We start from the raw sequence: 23,457 nt of genomic DNA on the forward strand, positions 1-23,457 counted from the left end.
CACACACACACATCCTGACAAACTTTCGCATTTATAATATTAGTAGGATAGTAGGAAGGATAGGATTCGTTGAAATCTGTTTTATAATGAATATGAGTAAGTGACGTATCATAACACAGCAACGCATTTACTATTTAAATAACCGAAGCAAGAACAAACAAATATCGATATTTCAAACTTTATCATTCTGTACCACCTAATATCTCGCTCGTTCAACATTTTAAAAACAATTTGAAAACTAATGAACACAAACCAGTGTTATGACTAGAAACATATAGACGCACATTTTTCGAAAGTCAAACACGAGCAGTTTAACACATGAGCTTTCAGCGCAGTCAATAACTCATTGCCAAATGTAACGTGGGGTGGGCGGTTCACGTGCTAGTAATGAGCCAGGTCTCCCCTACGTACCGCTAGTATGAAATTTCACACATACGCGCGCTTTTTCATTATTTTTAAAATTCGAATTTTTTCACAGATTATATCGGATATGGAATAGAATGCTTTCTTGACTATCTGTTATTAAATGTAATGAAGAATGTCTACACAGCAGCTATCACAGCTATCACTTTTAATCTTAATTGCTCTATATAGATGAATATATTTAGATGTATTATGTTATTTTTATTGCTACATAGAAAAATATTGCCGTCTCATTGTTGCTAGTAGAGTATAAAAAAGCTATACCACTCTGTACAGTTAAATCTCGGATTATCAATAAACTAGCTTTCGCCTGCGGCTTCGCTCGCGTTTAACGAGGATGAATTTAATGGATGTTATTATACATATAACACTTAATTTTAAATCACGCTATCTATTTAAAAAAATCCTTTCAAAATCTTTTGCGTATTAATACAGATCTAAGCATATAGACACAGGCGGCGGAAAAAGACCGTGTTTTATTCTATGTGTAATTTTTCCGTTATATTTCAAAATCAGGTAAAAACCAAATATTGCAATCGAAAAATTTTTTCAGATCTTTTTTCATTCTTCATTACGTTTAGAGATTTACACAAAGAACTCTTTAGATTTTCATACAATACAGGAAGTATTACGTAGATAATTATTGTTGAGTATGGGCTTACGTAACAATGAAACACTTAGCTAACACATCTCAATAGGAAAGCGTAGATGACCGCGGGCGCTTACCGGATTTACCCTTATTTGTACGATCCTTAACCGATCGCTATAGAGCTAGCAATATATAGACGATATGGTTAAAAATATGGATATAAGAATGGAATATGTATATTAAAGTGATGGTAAAAAATGTAATTTAATAATTATATTACTTTATATGTTATTGCGTAATTGCAGTTAATATGCTGATCAAAGATTACTTCCATTGTTTTCTTTGTTTCAAATTAGATTTAAAATAGTAATTTATTGGCGTAATATTTTAAACATTATGCTGGATAAAATTGTTTATTGTATACTCTCTATAACATTACATTTCAATCTACTACGTACATAACAACTATGAGTGTAGTTTAAAATATCATCATCATTGTCAGCCCATATATGTTCCCACTATTGGGACACACGCCTCCTATGAGGGTATAAATATCATCAACGATCACACATTTTTGCAATTGAATACATAGTTACCGACTGTAGATATGTATTGTACAGTAAATTGTAAAAAGGTAAAATTAATATTCAATATGGGATGTCTAAACACAACAAGCTCTACACAAAAACCGGAAAGGCATCTCAAACGTAAGTGGCCAATTATAGAGTTACATTTATTTTGGTCTTACCTTGAACGGAACCCTCAGTTTGGTAACATTGGACAAAACGGGAACAGCGGGATGTTTCACATCCAGGGTCTCGGAGCGTGATGGAGTGGTAACGTATTTAACTGTTAATGGGTTTAATGTAAATGCAATTTATTAACAATACCATTAAATGTGCAGACCTTTGTATTTTATGTTTTCTTTGTGCATACCTACTCAGAATGCAAGCGGTAGATACTTACGAGCTACCGTCGTAATGGGAGTATTGTAGTATTTTCTAAATTGGTTTCCGATGTCTGTGAATTTTTTGTTGTGTTTTTAGTACTAGCTGCGCTTCGCGGTTTCACCCGCGTAAGTCCGTATCCCGTAGGAATATCGGGATAAAAAGTTGCCTATATATTATTCCACTTGTCCAGCTGTCTACGTACCAAATATCATTGCAATCGGTTCAGTGGTTTTTTACGTGAAAGAGCAACAAACACACACACATCCTTATGAACTTTCGCATTTATTATATAAGTAGGACTAAACGTTCGCCCCGGCTCCGCCAGGATATCAAGATGTTTTATCCCAAGGGAGCATTTAATCGGGATAAAAGTATCCAATCACCTAAGTCAGGTATACCCTGTCTGTATACCAAATTTCATCAAAATCCGTTCAGTAGTTTCAGCGTTATTGACGGACAAACATCCAAACAAACGAACATTCACATTTAAAATATTGGTGTTATTCATTAATGAAAATGTGTCTGCTTGTGTATTTCAACGTATATAACACAGTAACCACTGAAGGGATTGAAATAAAATTTTGAATTTTGATATCCAGGCGAAGCCACAACGAGCGTCTAGTTAAATACATACTTACTTATAAATTCTTCATAAAAAAAAGTTTATACGTACACCAAAACAATTTATTTCAAATGTATGTTGATAATACACAAAAGTCAATTAAAATATTTTTTAATTCTTCGTCAAGCCGATTTACTTACGATGAGAGTGGAATAGGCTACCCGAGAGTGTAATAATGGCACCCACGTTGAATAGTTTTAAAAATAAATTGGATGAACTAAATGTTTTCTTCAAATCATAAAATACACACGCATCAGCTTTTTAGCTGCTAGTGTGCTTAAATAAAATAATAAAATAATAAATAATAATAAATAATGTTTTTCTTCACCGTTTCGAGCAGTGATGATGCGCCAAAAATCTATTTATTTCTTACACTCTCGAACGGTTTCGAACCTCCGACTTTTCGCTTTAATTCCAAGGTCCACCACTGAGCCACGATTGCTCTTTAAGGTAAGATATCATTTGTAATTCTTTCACAATTTTTTTTTGTTTTTTTCCTAAAAATAAACACTGAAAGAGCAATCAATGGATTTGCTCTCGTCACATGTTTCAAAATAGAATATGTTAGAACGCTTTAGCGTACTACATAATATGCCGAAAGCTAGATAGAAAACAGTATTCTAATCTAAATTGTTACATTATCCTTAGTTTTTAAACATTATGAAGACATTCTAATTGTAAAATTATTCAATGTAATTAGAAATTTTGAAAGAATAGAAAAAATTTGATCACGAGGCAGGATTCGAACCTGCGTATGTTGCCTAACCGTAGCAACGTTGCTACGGTTAGGCAATATAATAATATAATATATATATATATATATATATGTATATATATATAATTTATAAAGCATTTCAATGCTATAAAACTAAAAATTAAATTCAATGTAATTAATTAAAAAGAAGTATATAGCTACTTCCACACAATAGCTTTTCAGGTTAAATTAGGTTGAAATCCAAGCTAACCTTTCTAGCCAGTAGCATGACTTTGTATGTGGGAGTTGAGCATGCATTCTCAGAGGTCTGAGCCTCTGCGAATGTTCATGAGCGGTGTTGATCGTTTACCATCAGGCGAACCACCAGCTCAGTTGCCCGCTATGACATAAAAAAATACCTAGTGTATAAACTTAAATAGCAACAACGAGACGACGAAAATATTAAATTATATTTTTAATTAATATAATTAATTCATATATTACAACTATATTAAAACAAATAAATACTCTATAAGCATAATAATATCGTTTACTTTATAGTTTTATGTACCTCAAAACGATAAGAAAAACCGCATAAACTCAAGCAATAAGTCATAAAAATTAGAAAGTCTGACGGCTGATGAGTCGGTCGTTCTCACAGGGTTGTAAAAGTATGTCTCTCAATTACTGCAATAAAAATAATATTGTAGGCAAACATGAGGATCGTTTGAGCGTCGAGCCGACAGCTACCGATCGGTTTGTGCAACCCTCCCTTACAACAATGCGTCTGCGCACAAAAAGCGATCTCCTTCAAAGAGATTCCTTTATTTTGGCCCAAACATTGGCATTGGGGCATTGTGTTGGCTTTTGTTTGCTATTTACCGACTTTTGGGTTGTTACATTGAAGGGAATAGAGAATGCCGCGTATGAAAAAAATGTGGCTTTCGATTTATTTCTATGAAAAGACGGATCAGTTGACGACTTAATTTGTATGTTATTTAAATGGACTTATAATTTCGGTCTGTACGCATATAGATCTGTATTATTTTGTTGATCGTCGTGTGGTCTTTAATATAAAACCAATTATGAACAGATTTCTTTTAATCAGGAAGAATAGATCTGTGACTGTTAATTATAATTAATTAATATTAATATGCAATATTGTAAAAACACTATAAATGAATATTAAGGAGCCTTAAGATTTTTCGAAATAACAGTACAAAATAATTATATTTTTATACCGAAATACACAAATACCGAACCAGCATTTATTCATTTACTTAACTTATGAAAAAACAATATGACATAGTATCATGCAGTGATGTCTACACGACAAACACAGGTAGAAGAGTAAAAAAAACTAAATATAAGTAATAAAGAAAATAAAAAAATAAGTAATCTCCTTCTTACGCTATCACAACTTCCGAATATATTATATTAAATTTAGCATTATAAAATATCACTATCACTAACTAAAAGTAGGTACCTTATGTTTGTAACAACCTGTGAATATTTTAAAGCTTTATGTTAAATAAACTAGTTAGGTCTTATTTTAGCCCGCTTAGACTTGTCCATCACATGAATAAAAAAAATAAGTTCTGCGGGTTATTTAAACAGGATATTAGTTAAGTATTACAAGACGGATTTAAAGGAACGGACTATCAGAATAGTCCGTATCTTTAACATACAATTTGCATAGTTTATAAACGTCTTATCTAGTTCTTTAACTCCGTAGTAAGTTGCTTCGAAATTAAATTATAAAATAACTTCAAACCGGCATCGCAGTGTTCGACTCCCACCTTCTAGCTCCGACATTAGAGCTGTTTACTAACACAACCAGTTAGTAGAATTAGACAATAACTTTTATAAACAAAATTTGTTATATAATGCTAATATTCGTAGTATCATATGTTTTTATTATATCAACAACCAACTATCATCATAACAATTGGCAATAATCACAATCGTCGTAAGCAGTGGTGGCTCAGTGGTGAGAACCTCGGACTTCAAAATCGATAAGTCGGGGTTCGAGACCGGGCTAGCGTGCAGGAAATAAATTGATTTTTCAATTTATCTGCACATGTGGATAACATCACCACTGCTTAAAACGGTGAAGGAAAACATCGTGAGGTAACCGACATGTCCAAGAATCAAAAGTTCGACGACATGTGACATCTGCCAAACCGCACTTGGCCAGCGTGGTGGATTATGGCCTGAACCCTCATAGGAGGCCTGTGTCCCAGCAATGGGAACATATATAAGCTGATGATGATGATGATGATGACAATCGTCATTGAAATTAATTTCAGTTAAGTAGGTAAAGAAATGTAGACTGTCTTTGTATTTCTAAGCTAGAACTAGGTGTGAAGTTTTAGTTATATGGTGCGATATTTAATGCTAACCAACACTCTCAACTTCCTTCGCGTTAAATAATTTTATGAGACCATGTAGTTTTTTCTCGAATGAAAATTGAGTTATTCCTTTTAAAATATGCTGTCATTCATTCACATCAAACTTTTTTCGATTCTAATATTAGAGCTCAAATGATAACGGAGTATCACAAACAATTCTGTAAATAGAGACTATACTATAAGTGTATAAAATATAATAAAGGATATTCTTATGTATTTATTGTTTATGTCATAGACGGCGAGGGAGGGTGTGGTTTGTCTGCGAGTAAGCACTACAAACACCCATGAAATTTGCAGAAGTACAACTTATTGCAGGTGGCCTTATGCCTCTGCAATGGCGGGAATTGCCGATTTTATAATGTATTACGTAAAGAAAAGATTCAAAAATAAAAGGAAGGACTGGGAAGGGTAGCTAATAGGATACAGGCATCCGACTCTACCACTCACCAAGCATTTGCATGCTACTATAACACCCCCCTTGGGGTGCGAGCTGGCACAATTCGTACCAAATTCTTGATTACTTCTAATATAATATTACTGTGAGAGTCGAGCACGCTTCGGGACGAATTGGGCTAGCTCGCACCGGGGAAGTACCACACCCCCACAGAAAACCGGCGTGAAATAATAGCTTGCTATTCGTACGGTCTTTCGTACGGTGTATCCTTTTCCTTACAATTCCCAGTCGTTTCCTTTATTCCTCTCATCAATACTTTCCTAATTCCTTCCCAATTAAAGTCCAATCCATTTAAAGAGGCGAAAGGTCTGCAATCGATCTTACACCTCAAATGTTCATGGGCGGTGGTAGCGCTTACTTACCATCAGGCGACCCACCAGCTCCATTGCGGACTATGACATAAAAAAACATTATATATGGTATGACTACCAATCAAAGCAGTTAAACTTTTTGATACCTAATACCATAAAGTAGGTATGCCATTCTACTTTATGGTACCTAATACCTACTATATCTATACTATCACATTTAAAACATAGAAACTCAGTTGAGCAAAATAAAAAACAATAAAACCAAAAATCAACCCTTGCCATTAAGTTTATTATCCTTTTCACCAAACCGCCATAAAAATAAAATTTTACAATATTGCAAACCAAACGTTTGCGAATTCAACAAAACTATCGATTCTTATCTTCCACCATAAACTATGTTCGAAGTAATTGTTTATAATAAAACTTCGGCACAAAAGACTTCAAAGGTTGTTTGAGACAATGGACCATAAATACTGTTCTGAAGTGTAGCTACCTTAATAGCGTCTGTATTTGATAGTTTGACCTATTTTGAGTTTAAACGTAAATATTGTTCTTATAAATTTTCTGAGAAGCACCTTGAAGTAACATCTGGTATATCATTACAAATTTTAAGTCTGAAATGTGGAAATTTTACGAAATTCGTTTGATAAGATGCTGATATTCATTTGTAATTATGTTATTATTTATTTGCTAACGCAGTGTTAGGGTAGGTTATTGATACACATGAATAAAATGATATTTGCTGATAAATAAATATTTTAATCATCATATATATAAAACATAATTTATTCATTTATTATTTTTTTTTATGTCATAAAGGGCAACTGAGCTGGTGGTTCGCCTGATGGTAAGCGATCACCACCGCCCATGAACATTCGCAAAGGTAGTGCCTCTACGAATGTGCCGCCCGCTTTTATGGGAGAAAGGAAAAGGAAAGGATTAAAGACTTGAAAGAAGGAATGGACTGGGATGGGTGAGGAAAAGGAAATGGGCCTCCAGCTCCCCCACTCACCGTACGAAACACAGTGGCATGCCACTATTTCACGCCGGTTTTCTGTGGGGGTGTGGTACTTCTCTGGTGCGAGCTGGCCCAATTCGTGCCGAAGCGTGCTCGACTACCACAATAAAATGTGTGACGCACTGCAAGTTATAGCTTTAACTCTATAATATTTCAAAATTGAAAGAAATATTCCAACCCGCACTTAGATGGGTGGATTATGTCTTGAATATTAGGCCTGTGTCCCAACAGGAACATTTATGGGCTGATAATAATAATTAAAGAAAAAGGTATTCCATATAACTGTTATGAAGACTAATCGTACTGAAATGACTTCTTCCAATAAAAGATCCACATTCAGTTTGTAGCAGGTTCAATAATGGAATAATTTGTGGTACCTATTCTTTTAATATGATATATATTTACGTTTCATCTGTAATTAATAAAGATACCTAGGTAATGTGACAATTAGAATATAAATTATTAGCGAATAAAATTATTCTAGAATTAAATTATAAATCTATTTTGAACCCAACTAATCAATATCGGTCTGATTATCATACCTATAATTATTAGGAGCTTGAACATATTTTATTGTTTATTGTATTGTAAAATTATGATAAAATTTATCTAAATTTTGTTTTCTTCATTTATTCTATTAATTTTCAGACAGACTGCTCTTTAAGAAATTTACAAAATCATTAAATTTAAGAAATACAACTATACTACCTGTATATCTACCTAACATAATGTACCTAATGTACCTAACGTTCAAGTTTTTTATGAATCTCTATATTTAATTTTATTTTTTTATTTTCTTACATCTATTAATAGTTATTATTAATAATACTTATTATTTCGTTTAATATCCTATGTCACATAATTGTACAATATTATATGATATAAATTTAAAATGCACCTTTATTATTTTAATTTGCATAGTTCGGAAAAACCAAGTTAGTTCGCGTGGCGCGGGAAACTCGCAAACTCGTCTAAGTTTGACGCCCCGCCCGCGCCCCGCCCCTATCACTCTCTCGCTCTCTCCTAGCGAAGTATTTGAACAGTCATGGTCCTTGCTAACAACTTTTTATTAAACGTTTGAAACTTTTAGTAAAGAAATACATTTTATATACAATGAATTTGTCAAATGTTTGGTTGTGATTCATTTTGTATCATACTTCAACATTGTCTATGAAAAGTTTATGATGCCAAAGGAAAGTTAATTAAAAAATAAAACTGGGCCAAACTTTGTACTCCAATATCGGAAGTTAATCATATGGACGCTTCGAAGCGTGTCAATTATAGGCTGATCGCTGCTCCCAGGTGCTGCATTCCTCGCGTGCTTCGACCAAATAAAGTGCCACCCCGCGCTCAGCTCCCAGCTCAAACATGAAAATCATAATTTTTCATGAGCTCGTTGATAGGTTTTCGCACCGACCGCGGTTTCCCGCCGCCCCGTGGCCTAATTACCGCCGCCTCGCGATACGTCACATCGGTAATTCAAAAAAATCCACCCGTCCCTCTCCCACTCGCGGGTGCATAGTGCTGACGTCCCATTCACGCGAGCATTTTTATAAAAACGCAGAGATCAACCGCGGCCGTCCCGTTCGTTCCCGCTGCGGCTCCGCGCTGCCCGCACCCTTCGTCTCCTTCCCACTTTTTACGAGACGTAGGGGCCGCCACCCGGTGGGGGCGGCGACCGCGCGAACGCAAAATATTGACCATCGGAAAAAGTCGTGTCGTATCACAGTCATCAGTCGAAACTGAGGCCCCGCGTGTACGCGTACTTCGCCGCAACTTCGGTGCGTGTCGTGCGTCTTCGGCTTGCGGTCTCAGCGGGTCGCCCATTTATTTTTCCGTGTCCCCTCCTTGCGTCTTGCCCGTGCCCAACAAGTGGTGTACGCGGCGGCTTGCGGCTCATACGGCGTCTCGCGCCCTAACTTTAAACAACTTTTAGGAGCGCTCCGCGTCGTGAGTTCGAAATTTCGTTCGCGTGTTGTAAACTTTTCAAAAGTATCTTTAAGAGTTGTGACGTGACGGAGGACTGTTGTGGCGTGTAGACAAAGTGTTCGCGGGTGAGCTGAAGTCGATGCACCTTCCGCACGCGAGCCCCCCGACCCCAACGATGGCGGATGTTTACTCACACATTCATGAGTACTACAGACAGAGCCACGGAGACCTGGTGCAGACTGGATCCCCAGCAGTGCTGTGCTCGGCGCTACCTGGCCACTGGCGATCAAACAAGTCGCTGCCCGTTGCGTTCAAAGTGGTCGCCTTGGATGACGTTCAGGATGGAACGATAGTGACAATTAAAGCTGGTAACGACGAAAATGTGATGGCTGAAATGAGGAACTGTACGGCAGTGATGAAAAATCAAGTGGCAAAGTTCAATGACCTCAGATTCGTTGGTAGGAGCGGACGTGGCAAATCCTTTACCCTGACAATCACGATCAGCACATTTCCTTCACAAGTCGCAACTTATACCAAAGCTATCAAAGTAACCGTCGACGGACCGAGGGAACCAAGAACTAAGCAAAGTAAGTGCTTATCATTTATATTATCCTCTAAATTAGATGAGCTTTCTTACGACCTTTATTCACATAATGATATGTATTTTTACAATTTGTTTTTTATAAAAAATATTTTAAAATATCGATCTCTACAATTTTTAACCAAAATTCTGACATCAGTCGAAAAACCAAGCCGTGTCGCTATTGTTACAATAAAAACCAACAAATATGAATTCAAAATGCGTGTGCGCTTGGCCACCAGCCAGTAAGTATCGAAGTCGGTTTTGCGGCGCCGCGGCATTTGACCACATTCAAAATAGTTTCACAATCCACTCGCACTAAAATCAAAACGACTTGACATAAACTCTTGATACGATAAAACAATAATTTTATATGTCTGGTCTTCGCGGTGATCCTGAGATATTTATATCCACGCAATCTGCTTATTGTTCGCTGAAACTGGTAAAGCGTGGATTAATATACTTATGAATAAAGCAATTTTCTTCAAATGAGGTAAATTGTCATTGCCCTCTGAGCTAAAACCTGAATTATGTAGGTATAAAGCTACGTAATTAATATTCAAATTTTATTTTTATTTTTATTAAAACTAAAAGATATATTCAGTTTCTTTTAAAACCGGGATATTCAATTATGACCAGTAAAGTTTAGTTTACTTCTGCTCCATTGTAATTCTTAACATTCGTGAAACGTCTAAAACTCGCCAATAAATAGATGCATTGTCTACCATCTGTTCATTGTAAAGACAAGAATCATTCAATCAAATAGACATTAATTAGGTTCTCAGTATAATCCCGTAGCCGAATTACAGCGCTAAGAATAACACCGATTGTTTTTACGATGTTCGAAGTAATGTGTTTTGACGGAGATTTATAAATGGTTATTGGTTCACGAGAGCTTTTAAATGCAGTGTTTGTTTTTCTTGTACGTTATGAAGTCGTGTTAAGAAGTCAATCATTAATTATATGAGATATACATTTACAATAATAATGATAAAAAATTGATATTGATGATGATTTAATAAAATAACCGATACGATTTTAAAATTGTAAAGGTGTACCGGTGTATCCCGATAATCTCATATAAATAAAGACAAAAAGTTTTTGGTATGTCAATATTCTTAAAGTAAAAATTTTAAAGTCAACGTATTAATAAAATACTGTAACCTAACAACTTGAGAATTTATTATCTATGCGTTTATAAATTATAAATTTTTGCATAACCTAAAATATACGGATTCCAATAAAAAAATTTGATGTACACGTCAACAAATCACGCCGGAATCATAATGTTTTGACACCACAGATCTATTTTCGTTGTAACAACCTCAGAGACTGTCTGTATAAACAAATGCTGCGCCCAAACTTCGGCCAATAATAAAAAGATACTATGCGGAAAAAGCTAACATCCTCCGTTCAACATCAAAGGTTCCGTATAACGATCATTGGTGTCGGTAATTAATGTGAAATGAAATGACTTACTGGCGTCATTTGATTAGTTGGTATGCGAGGTTCAATTTGCTCCGTGAATTATAACTGGCAAGATTTTTAAACGAATCAATTAAAATCTTACATTTCAATGTCGTTTGCAAATGATTTAAGTTTAACACATAGGTTTTGTATCTTTGTCTTATTTTTTCACAGTATCTGTTTCAGTTCTTTTTTTTATTAAAGTACTTAATTTAATAAACATCTATTGTGTTAATTGTTTTCACACTCACACAATCTAAATAATAACTCTTGACAGCTTTGCATTCATGATTAATTTTCGTCGTACAAAATTTTCCGAAACACCAGAAGTCCAGAAGTTTCCGAAATGTTAATATGTACGCTGCGTTCAAAACAGCGGTTAGCAAGTTCCACGGTGCGGCCACGGGCGCGTAACAGATGTAAACAATCTCTGGCACCGTCGTAAAGTCCGTTTGATCTCGCCTGCCTCTAAAATATGGATTTTATGTCCCTTCTCAATGCCCCAACACCACATCTACCAACCCTCCGCCATGTGAACCGAAGTTATAATTAATACCAGTTATGAGTGAATTGATATTTCTATATACTAAGTGTTTTCTAGAAACTTAAATTTTAAACTGGCGTCAATGAGTTAATACTCAAATTTTCTGAAATCGCGTAAATTTAAGTTCTCACTGACATAAGAGAATTCGAGAACATATCAAAATTAAAGCTTATACTATACTGTTATTTTATGAACAGATCCTGCACATTGGAGAATTTAGATTTTAGACCGACATTCCTTCGCAATCTTTCAAAATATTTTGTAATTTTTTAAGTGACATTGTGCCAAATATATGAAATAATAAATAGTAATACAGCATTTTGCAGTATCAGGTAATATCGTACATAATACTTATTAAAATACTATGTTTGAAGTAGACGAACAACATCACACGTTATGACAGTCAAAACTCAGACAATAATAAAATGTGGTAATCGTCGTAAGACGTTGCCACCCCGCATAGAATTATGAGCAATAACTCTGATTCCATTTATTTAACACGCGCCCAATGCGTCTTCAACATTAATTTACGAGGCAAATGTCAACCCATTCCAGTTATTTAATGCCCGTTTTGACACTTATGTCTCCAGCCATACGTTTGTTGTCTCTTGGTACCAAATTGGTAACAGCTATCAAACATTTTTGTGATCGTACATTAACGACCTAAATAGCCCGATGCGCCCACATGTCATAATATAAATATATCGCGCATAAAATTAAATACTTAGAACTCTTTGCCGCGTTAATATTCAAAGCTCTGCATATGAAAGGGTCGGGAAAGTGAATTTAATTGAATGCTGGCATTAACAAATGGAGCGAGCCATTTCCGAGTTCCACATTTAACTCATTACGTAGCGTGGTGTTGGGATCTCCTCAGTTGGATTGCCGCGTGACAGCACGACAGGCCATCCATCAAGTTCTTAATATAAAATACGCGCGATTTGGGAAACGCTAGGCAGAATCCAAAACACTCGTTTGTGTCAGATTATAATGGATTATAAGGAGCGGGAACTAAATCGGGAGATCTACTCTACTAGTTTAAACTGCTTCGATAAAATCTCAACACAATAACAAACGATTAGTTTAGCTAAAACAATGTTCACTTCTAAGGAAAACTTACGTTACAATAAACTTTGAAGAGTCACTAAAGTCCGTTCCGTAATTCAAAACAAAGTAGGCAAAGTGCTCGTAAACAGTTAATCCCGTAATAAAAACATCGATACCTGATCTCATCGATTGAGATGACTCGTGACTAGATTAAAAACGGTCATAAACTGAAAATAGACGTCGGCAGTGGCGTCTTCAGTAGTCTATCGATTAAACAAATAAAAAGCGTTTCGCTTGCTGAAAGGCGAAGGCAACGCGACGGTGGAGGATCGTAAAATCGTATGGCACAGAGATGCCGGCTAGCTGTAGTAAACCGGATCGTTTTATATACAGACTCCTTGTTACAGTCGGGCGCGGTAAACATTGCGCTGGCTGTGTGTCGCCGCCTTTACGGCTAGCCTTTGTGAATCTGATTGCTTAGTTCTCGTAGACGTGGTCTGAACCTCATATTGTACCGCCTTATACACATTTTTATCTAATGTAAACCCAATATTAAATGTATAATAATATACTGTGTTCATAATAATGTACGTGTTAAAATAAGCATATATAATTTAACATGTATTCTATTTTGTTACAGATTATGGCTATGGACACCCCGGAGCTTTTAGTCCGTTCCTATTAAACCCCGGATGGTTAGACGCAGCTTATCTAAATTACGCTTGGGCTGACTACTTCAGGCCACCACAATTGAGAGATCCAGCATCTTTAGTAAAAGGTAACATTTATTAATTTTTTCAAAGGAATTTATTTTTATTAAGGAAGGTTTTTAATTAAATTTAGCTGTAACAATACAACTCTCATGGTTATAACCGGTGAAACGTAACAGCAAATATTTACTGAACTCGTCCGGTTCCTCTTAAACTTCCAATGGACGGATTATTTGGCATTCGTTAATTTGAAAATTCCCGATTTTTCAAACAACACTCGAAAACATGTTGCTCCAAACTGAACCACCCTCAAGGCCGTACAACGCAAAGGTTCAAATAAAAGAAGCAGCTCTTGAGCGCTGCAAAACAACACGGCTCCGACCGAAGCAAAACCACCCGCTGAAGTCCGTTGTCGGGGGAAGTGGGGGCGCTGAATAGAAAACGTACAAAAAAGCAACGCCTTCACGTTCGAGAGAGTGTGGAGTCAATTTTATTCCAATGTAGGCGACCGCGCCACCAACCACTTTTTGTTTCCGACGCTGAAACGCGAGGAGCGTTGTACTCAAACACCTACCGACTTTTATTAAACCCTGCCTAGGTACGCTTTCACAGAGATTTGTGTGTTGAGTATTTGTATTGTGATCATAAAACATGATCTTTAAACTATCTATTCTATCTATTATGCATACAAAAACATCTTTTATATCGTTCATTAAAATACTCGAGAGATGTGAATTATTAAAATACGATTAGTACCACTAAAATATGTATAATACTCAACAAAAATGAATGTTCTATCACTTAACGTAAAAGAAACAATGCGAAAGAACAAAATGTAATTGAACAAGCGCTATAATAAATCCAACGGTCAGAAATCACCTCAATCGGGCGCGATGCCGATATTGGCCCCCACCTCGCCAAATTACCCCCTAGTTACGACTCCACCCACCCCCAGCGCCTTTTAAAGTGGTCTGTGCAGCAGTAGCACTGCTGCAAATACAAAAATCGAAAAAGAATGCCCGGCAGCGCCACCTCTGAGCTCTTTGTGGCCCAATCTGCGCCTCTGTCGTGTGCTTTTTATCAGTTTCTCTTACACTTATCGAGAATCAAAGCTCCGGCGTAGCGACAAGAACATTTCGAACACTGTTACTAATGAAAATTTTACGTTCCGAGCTCGCTTTGTTCGTTCTGTGCGGAGATAGGCTCCTTATCGCGATAGAACCGGCTTTGTACCGCACATGTCCGTGGCATTGCCTCACGCGTGCATCGCATCGCTAATGCGATCTCCGGATAGAACTGAAAGAGACATATCAGACTGAATTACAGCTGAATGTCGTGTCTGGATCGTAAAGTACGACATTGCATTGGGATAAATAAATATTGCACCCTCACCCTACCAATATCGCGCTAAAAAAACATCCCTTTCAGTGAAGCCGCCTTTAAACGCCTACAGATTGTACATTATCCTTAGTACGATTATGCACCCTCGTTGTTCAGGGAATCGGTGGAGTGCCCGCGTGCCTCAGGCTGTCCCCGGAGACTCGTTTCTCATATTACGTCATGTTTTGGGATCAAAAAACAGTAGTAACATTAAGAAGCATCAATAGTTGTAAATATTAGGTAATATCTATAAAAACCAACACTAAATTTCAATTTCTTTTGTCTACAGGAGCAGCACCATTAACTACACCTACGGTTCCGATACCGCCATCGGATCTATTTCCGTTTCCGCCGGCCATGGCTAACCTACCGCCAGCGGGATTAATTCCACCACCCGGAGCATTTTTACCACCAAATGGACTTCTACCTTTCTCACCACATCCTGCTGATTTAGCACTGAAAACTCTGCCACCAGAATTGACACTTAAAAATGGTGTCAGCCCATATGATGCTTTAAGGCACTTACAAAGCAGCGTCTCTTCAATGGATAATTCCAGTGCCAGATTATCTCCAGCAAGCAGTAGACAAAGCGGAAGCCCTAGGAGTATAATTAACGCCAGCCCACGATCTAAAGCTGATTCGAAATCGGAAGTCAATTCGACGCATGATGCGACGATATCTGATGAATCTGACGAGGAACCCATTGAGGTTGTGAAATCCGCGTTCCACCCGACGCGACCAGCTAATGTGGAGCTCCAAGAAATGAAGCAAGTACAAGCTGCAGACTCAACTGTGTCTGACAAGCCACGAGTTAGGAACGAGCTTAAAGCTCCTTCACAGCGAACCACGCGAGTGCTATCCACAAGTCCTACTTCCACAAAGATTAGCAATGGAACGTTATCAACTCACAAATCAGTTTGGCGGCCATATTGACGCTCCTAGTGATAGTGCCAAATATAAATCCGTGAATAACGGATGAAATTGTGATAAACCGAGCTTGTACATACTATAGTCTTTACAAAGATATAAATATATTTATTTGTAGCTTAGGATTCACTAGGTTTAGTAAATACTACTCAACGTAGTTCAAAGTTATCCAAATAATGCAATTAATAGGAGGTTATTGTTATTTCTACGAAATGTTATGTAATTTTGCCAATGTATATTGCTACACGAAACTGTTTAATAGAGACATATAAAGTAAATATAGTGAAATAGATAATATTGTAAATTGTACACATAAATATTGTATAAAAATGACTGATTACATAAAGTTTATTAAGAGTCTTGTAAATATAAAAATTTTATTTATTGAATGTACATTAAAAGTTATTAACAAGGTATGTATGTTAGTGGTATCTAACTGTTGATGTATATAAGTAGGTGATCGAAATAAAATGATCTATTCAAAAATTTATTTACTTTTTTATTCTAAACTATACACCCTACCTATGACCACTTTCAATTATTTGAATAAAAACAATATACTTTCACTTCTTAACAATTCAATTTACGCATGTATCTTTACTCAATACGATACAAAGCAACACCATAATAAATAAGGACATATATTTTTTATTATATTAAATACACTGCCATACGACCGCCAATTGAATACAAAAATATAATATAGACTATTTTAAATATTAATTTGCTTAACTCTATACACAACGATGAATAAATAAATGAAATAAGATCAATGAATTGAAAATCTTATCAATTACTGACAACGGTTATTCCCAACTATTTATCAACTACACAGACGCGAGTTGATATGTTTGTTTATAAAAGACGGATATAATAAAACGTGCTGTGCAGATGTTTTTCAAGTCTAAACTACAAATTTGCTATGAGAATTAGTTTTATAACTGACATTCTTGCACGAATAAACAATGATAAATGTAATTTAAATTTGAATTTCATTATCAATCTTAGAGAACATCTTTTCCACGAGCTTTAACTCTATGAATGAAGATATTTCAACTGTTTCAACATTGGTTCTGATTTTGTTAATAATATCACATAATGTCAAACCACACAATTTCTATAAACGTTTAACTACAACTAAATTTTGATCCGAGTTCAGAGCAGCTAGGCCAAAAATGTTTATAGACTTCTAAAGAGTTTACGTATTATAATCATTTCAATATGATTTAATAACAAAAAAGCCATACACAAAAACCATGTAATACATATTTGAAAAAAAATCGAATAAACATATCTTGTTCAAATCCTGTATCGAAACGAAGATAGAACCTTCTTATACTTAAACATCCTTTAAAACATTTTCGAAATAAAAAACAAAAATTATCAAAATCCCTCTAAAAACAAAGTTACACAGTATACCCTTTATAATGTCACATTCACAGCAAATAGTATATATCAAGGCTAATTAATGTATTTAGGTTTAAAAACACTCAGGTAGTGAAGCTATCAATAGCATAGCACTGATTTGGTTAGCTGATTGCGCCCTGCGCCGGCAAGCGGTGAGCCGCTTCTCAAACAAACCAGTGAATACCGCCCCTGGATGTACCTACTATCGCGGAATAAACAGAGAATTACATATTTGTAGATGAAATATCATCTCACTCTGTTCTGGTTAAATTGTTTGATTAAGACGTCAAAAGTTCCATATAAAGCCAAAAAATAGCCACTTTAATCGTTTCATACATATATTTTTCGTGCAATTAAAAATCAGCTTAATTGATCATGCGACTATTTAATGTATGACTCAGTCCTTCACATAGATAGAGAACAAATAAAATATAATACAAAAGAACGAAAATATATAATAAAAGATTTTATCAAGTCACATCCAGTAAAAACCACGTGGCCGTATCCCGTTGAATAGAGCCAACTCATTATGTTACCTTTGATTCACATCTCTCAGGCGTCGACTTTATGATTCGCTTTTTGGCGAAAACTCCATACATTACACGCCATCCTATTTGGATGTATTAAAAAGCTGTGGCCAGACGGCCGCTGCGCGTCAGTGAATGTATTTTGTTTGTTTGAATTTCAAATTTTGTTGGAACGGACGCTTCAATGCGCTTCTGATTACGCTAGCACTGATGTGCATATGCCTTTATCTATGTGCTGGTGTATTGGGTTTTAATTAACTGTATATGTTGGTTGTAACTATATTTTTCGTTTTCGGAAATTCCATGAGGCTTGTTATGTTCGGGCTGACGAATTCTATACGTTTATTTTTATCACGTGTAGTCTTTGTCTATCGATTGAGTTAGTGAGTTTTTTACATGCAAAATAAAACACAAAATAAATACGTATCTACCAATATATAGACCAAAATGCAGTCTACAATGGAATTGCTTTAAACCCACGTTTTATATTTTACAATTCTATTAAACCCATATTGAGAATATTCTCCATCAAACCAGTGAAAGGTATTCAAAGTAGCCTTGCTACCTATTAAACACCGCCAAATCGCCTGCAGGCGGGTTCCTACATCACATATCGATAAGAACGACCATGCTTTTATTGTTCCAATTGCAAGAGTCCCATACCCCGTAGGCGACTGATCGAAAAAATCTAAATGGGACAACCCGGACTAAATAAAAATTCACTGTCTAGGTAATGCTTTTAGTGTTAAATACCTTCTGCTATATTGCTAATAAATTTTAATAAGTCGGTAAATCTAATGTTGATATGTTAACTGTAATCTGAACTGCTTTAAAACTAAATGTTATGCCTACGTACTGTATCCACTCTATGATAACATCCAAATATATAGAAATAGTTTCGTACAATAGTTTTAACCAAGAATATTCAAATTATAATAATTATGCATTAAATATACAAACTCACTAAGCAATTTATGCCATTCAAGAAACTGATAAGAAAGCAAGTTTACGCCATCGCAACTATTTCGATCATATTCATCACGTGTTAAAAATACCTAGTCATAAAAGTTGGAATGTTTCATAATAAAATGTCTTATTTTATAATCATTCATAAACCGTGGAAATAGTCATCAAGGTGCGAAAATGAATGAGAATCGCGGAAGCTAACATAAAACGCATAACATAATTTAGGAAAACATGCGACGAAGAAAATAAAAACTCACAAGTGACGCACGACTCAACTGAGGGAGACAAGGACTTGATTGGACAATGGCATAGAAGAAATCACGCCGATAAAATTTTAATGCCTGTATAAAAAGGCTATAAATTTGATTTACGCGCCCCTGACCCCGGTAAAACGGGGTAATATCGAAAAATAACATGAGATAATGTTGGCTTACAGAATGGGGTGGGCAGGATTAGAGTATATTCGGGAATACTGAACCGTCCCATCGTATGACCGCTCGGCCGACGCGGTGATACGAATGTGTGCCAAACATTTATTATCTATGCAATTCGTGTATCTTGTCCATAAATGTTTTACACTAATTGAACATGGCTGATAAGATTCAAAGCAGGCGTGAATGATATCAGGCCGTAGTCAATAAACTTGCAATCATGTTGAAAACTTACATTATATTTTTGGACTGGAAATTGGAACGTGTTTTTAAATTGAATCAACGTTCAATATATTTAATAAAAACAGGACTTTTATAACAAAAAAAATACAAGCATGTAATTCGAGACATAACATTTTTACATATAATAAAGCCCTGTATTAGAAATTATATCTGCAAATCAAAACATTATTTAATGTCTCATTCTGTAACAAAAAATCTTATTCAGAAAATATAAATCAGTTAAAGATAAGAATCTTTTCAGTTATCTTTTCGGTTAAAGATAAGAATCTAATCAGTTAAGAAACTGAACTTTACTACTACTTATGTATTACTTATCTATTTATAACATAAAACATTTCAAATTTTCTTATTTTACAAAAAAAAATTGAAATTAAAAACATAACATATAAATTGTATCACGTAAATCGGCATTAACATGCAATATAACACAGACATGCAGATGAAAAACGCGATATCTTGTTCAACACTCATAATACAAGAGAAAAATAGGAAGTACATCCTCTACTTGTAATAAATTCCTTGAAGGCCCGCGGTAAGAACGCAAATAAGTGGAAGAAGCCACTTAAAAAGATTGGCACTCAACGAACTGGCATAATCTATGCAAATTACTTCAAATTAGGAGTCGTCAACACGCTGCGCCTTCTCTGTGTAATTTGGAAGGCAAACCCTCCTTTATTATTAATATTTATTCCATTCCTTCCGTCCGAATCAAATCAGGAAAAAAAAAATCTCAACGAAACACTTCAAAATCTTAATGAACCGAATAAATAACGAATGCCATGGCTGATTGATGTTTGCGTTTTTTTTTTCATTAGGTTATTTCAATGATATTCAGAATAAGAATATTCTAAGAATTATTCAATTGCTATATAACACATTTGTTTTTATTCAGTATATTTTGAAATTTTTTATTTATTTATGCCTACACATGTTTTATAGTGTTACTTTATCAACATAAATTATACATATAATTATATCCCACAATTTCAATTATGGGAGTCGAGCACGCTTCCGCACGAATTGGGTCAACTCGCACCGGGGAAGTACCACACCCCCACAGAAAACCGGCGTGAAATAATAGCTTGCTATGGTGTTTCGTACGGTGAGTGGGGGAGCTGCAGGCCTATTTCCTTCCCCTAGCCCTTCCCAGTCCACTCGTTCTTTCCAGGCATCAATCCTTTCCTTATCTCTTATCCCTTAAAACCGTGCAGCGCATTCTTAGAGGTCTGAGCCTCTGCGAATGTTCATGGGCGATGGTGATCGTTTACCACCAGCTCAGTTGCCCGCTATGAGATAAAAAAATAATAAATTGTTAGGGTCGTTTGTTTGGTGGTAGTTTGTGTTTTAAATCTACATAATATAAAATTTACAATAAACGAAATTACCTAACTCACTTTATAATAAAAAAACACCGAAGTCTTATACAGTCTGAAGTCAGTATAACAATTGTTTTTACTTCAAAAATTTTCTTTATCATAACAATATTAACCTTTATGGTTTACCGAAAGCAGTAAGAAAACTAATTAAGTCCAAAAAATACAAGAAGAAAGTTTGTCGAGGAATGGCGGCGACATAAAAGAGCGGGCAATAAAAAACAATAAACTGACCCAAAAATATTGTTTTAACTATCCTTAGGTTATAAAAATGCTTCAGGCAAAGCTACTGTGTGTTTGCTCAAAGGAATCGGTACATACAGGTAAGTTTCTTTTTCTATTTCTAGAAATTCATTTGCCCTACTTTCTTTATTTCTCATTTAACGCATTTTTCGACTAAAACGTTTCCCTTGCATTAATTTTAAATAACTATCTATAAAAGACTGTATATCATGATTAAACTACGTTTTAGCTATGATCGGCTCTAATTACTACGGATATGTTAGTTTGCCGAAATAGAGTCCGTAAGTTATTCTGATACTAATTAGTTTTTTTATTAATTTCACAAAAAAAAATTGTTTGATATTCACACTGCAAGACCATAGATTTTTTTTTTTGGGCGTTATGTAAAACTCTTCAACGCAATACGCATATATACCAGAGGCCACATTTGAACGTAAGACATAAATATTAATAAAATAAATGTGCGATATAGATCTACATTTAATATCCTTACGTATTATGTTTACGATAATCTAGCTTGTTATTAAAAAATCAAATTTTTACGCCTAAACCGCTCCGTCAGTATTGATCGACTTTTCCTCCCCGATCACTCCTCAAAAATTTAATTAATCGGTAATCATCATTGATTATTGAAGTTTTTATAAAGGAGAATTCACTGTTATTGAACCCAATTCAGGTCTTATTCTATTAATTTCATTAGACTCGTCTCATCATCACAAATCTCGATATCCATTCATATACTTAGACAACCAACGCAACATTCAATAAATATGAAACACGCAATCACCTTTATAACTAAACCAAATTGAGTCGGCTAACCCCCTACATAGAAATTGCGCACGCCTAAATTGGTTTGCAGGTCCATCCACTGGGCGTCTAGTCATTAACTCACGGAAGCTGCTACAGGCGACCAATTTCCTTACCCGGTCGCCAATTAACAGCACATGGCCAGTAGTAACCAAAGGGTTAAGATGTTTGTTATGATTTACGGCGGCTCCCTTGACCCTACTTTCTTAGACCGATGGCGCGCCGTATGCTTGGCAGCGTTTGTTATTTCTGTGTTACGTTGATTCTGGGACTTTATTGTATTTCCATTAAGTATTCAGTATTAATCAAGTAGTTAAAAAGTAACACAATTAAATAATTAATGGGATTCGCAGCAATTTTTTACGAATATTATTCAAGACTTATCTTAAAAAGATAGTGTTAACCTAAAATATCAGGATACCAACAATTATCATGGGCAAAAATTAAATGTGTTTATTATTGTTGTGTTTTAATTGTTACATTTAAAAGCTTGATTAATTATTTTGAATAGAACTACACTTAATTAGTTCGATCGTGAGCATGAACTATAATATCTTCTTAACGTTAAAGCTCTCAATGTAACATAATAACGAACGAATCACACCCAATATATACACAGCTCACAGTAAACATACTCGTAATTCAATTAGATTAAATAATGTTGGCCGCTGCTAACAGCGGTAAGCCGCGCGAACCTAGCAATAAACCTAAGTTATTTTACAATACTGCAGTTAAAATTACACCATTTCACATTACCGTAACTGTAAATTTTATTGCGAATTTTTTGGCGCAAATAAAAATGTCTTTATTTTCCTTTGGTAAAAGTGTAACGGTGCTCTAAATTGGTAAAAAGTAGAACCCAAATAGTAATGGAGTTTTTACAATTTCAAAAACAATAGCTTTCGTTCAGACCGTTATATGTAAATAGGTTTACACGAAACGTTGTAAAAAAACGACTGCACAGTATGAATATTGAAGATCAAAGGCAGCGTTGCATTTAACCGAAATGTTATGTAAATAACTAAACACATTATCGATTTTGGTTTACAGTATATAATAAAATCCAATCGGTCCTTGTTGTTAAAGCTCACAATAAATCTCACCATAAAATTAGTTTAGACAGACGTGTATTTTTATATGAAAAAAGCGATGCTACTAAATACCTATAAATTAATTCGCTAAAATTATGCTTATATTTACGTACATATTTTAGAAGATTAGATTTTGAATGGATCAAATTGATTGATCGTGTCTTAATCACTACAAAATCACTATACCTGTATTCGATTTTCAAAATTCAAATATCATTACACAACTGTCATTACATCTCTAGCCTTTTTACTTTTTAATTAAAAATAACGCGCATGAATATCAATTAACACACAAATTCTAGACAGTACTATG

The 23,457-nt window shown here is 35.2% G+C and overlaps 1 protein-coding gene across 1 annotated transcript; it reads left to right on the forward strand.

Moving 5' to 3' along the window:
* The first annotated feature begins 9,222 nt into the window (after positions 1-9,222).
* On the forward strand, positions 9,223-16,357 carry LOC119840015 (segmentation protein Runt-like). The gene is made up of 3 exons (XM_038366503.1): positions 9,223-9,988; positions 13,680-13,817; positions 15,419-16,357. The coding sequence occupies exons 1-3, from the start codon at positions 9,541-9,543 to the stop codon at positions 16,060-16,062; spliced, it is 1,230 nt and encodes a 409-aa protein (XP_038222431.1). The 5' UTR covers positions 9,223-9,540; the 3' UTR covers positions 16,063-16,357.
* The last annotated feature ends 7,100 nt before the right edge of the window (positions 16,358-23,457 follow it).

Source organism: Zerene cesonia, chromosome 5, assembly GCF_012273895.1.
Source record: "Zerene cesonia ecotype Mississippi chromosome 5, Zerene_cesonia_1.1, whole genome shotgun sequence".
Taxonomy (NCBI): Eukaryota; Metazoa; Arthropoda; class Insecta; order Lepidoptera; family Pieridae; genus Zerene; species Zerene cesonia.

Coding starts and splice junctions, on each gene's coding strand:
- LOC119840015 (XM_038366503.1), top strand. CDS start 9,541: ATGCACCTTCCGCACGCGAGCCCCCCGACCCCAACGATGGCGGATGTT. Junction 9,989..13,679: donor GGAACCAAGAACTAAGCAAA/GTAAGTGCTTAT, acceptor ATTTTGTTACAG/ATTATGGCTATGGACACCCC. Junction 13,818..15,418: donor TCCAGCATCTTTAGTAAAAG/GTAACATTTATT, acceptor TTTTGTCTACAG/GAGCAGCACCATTAACTACA.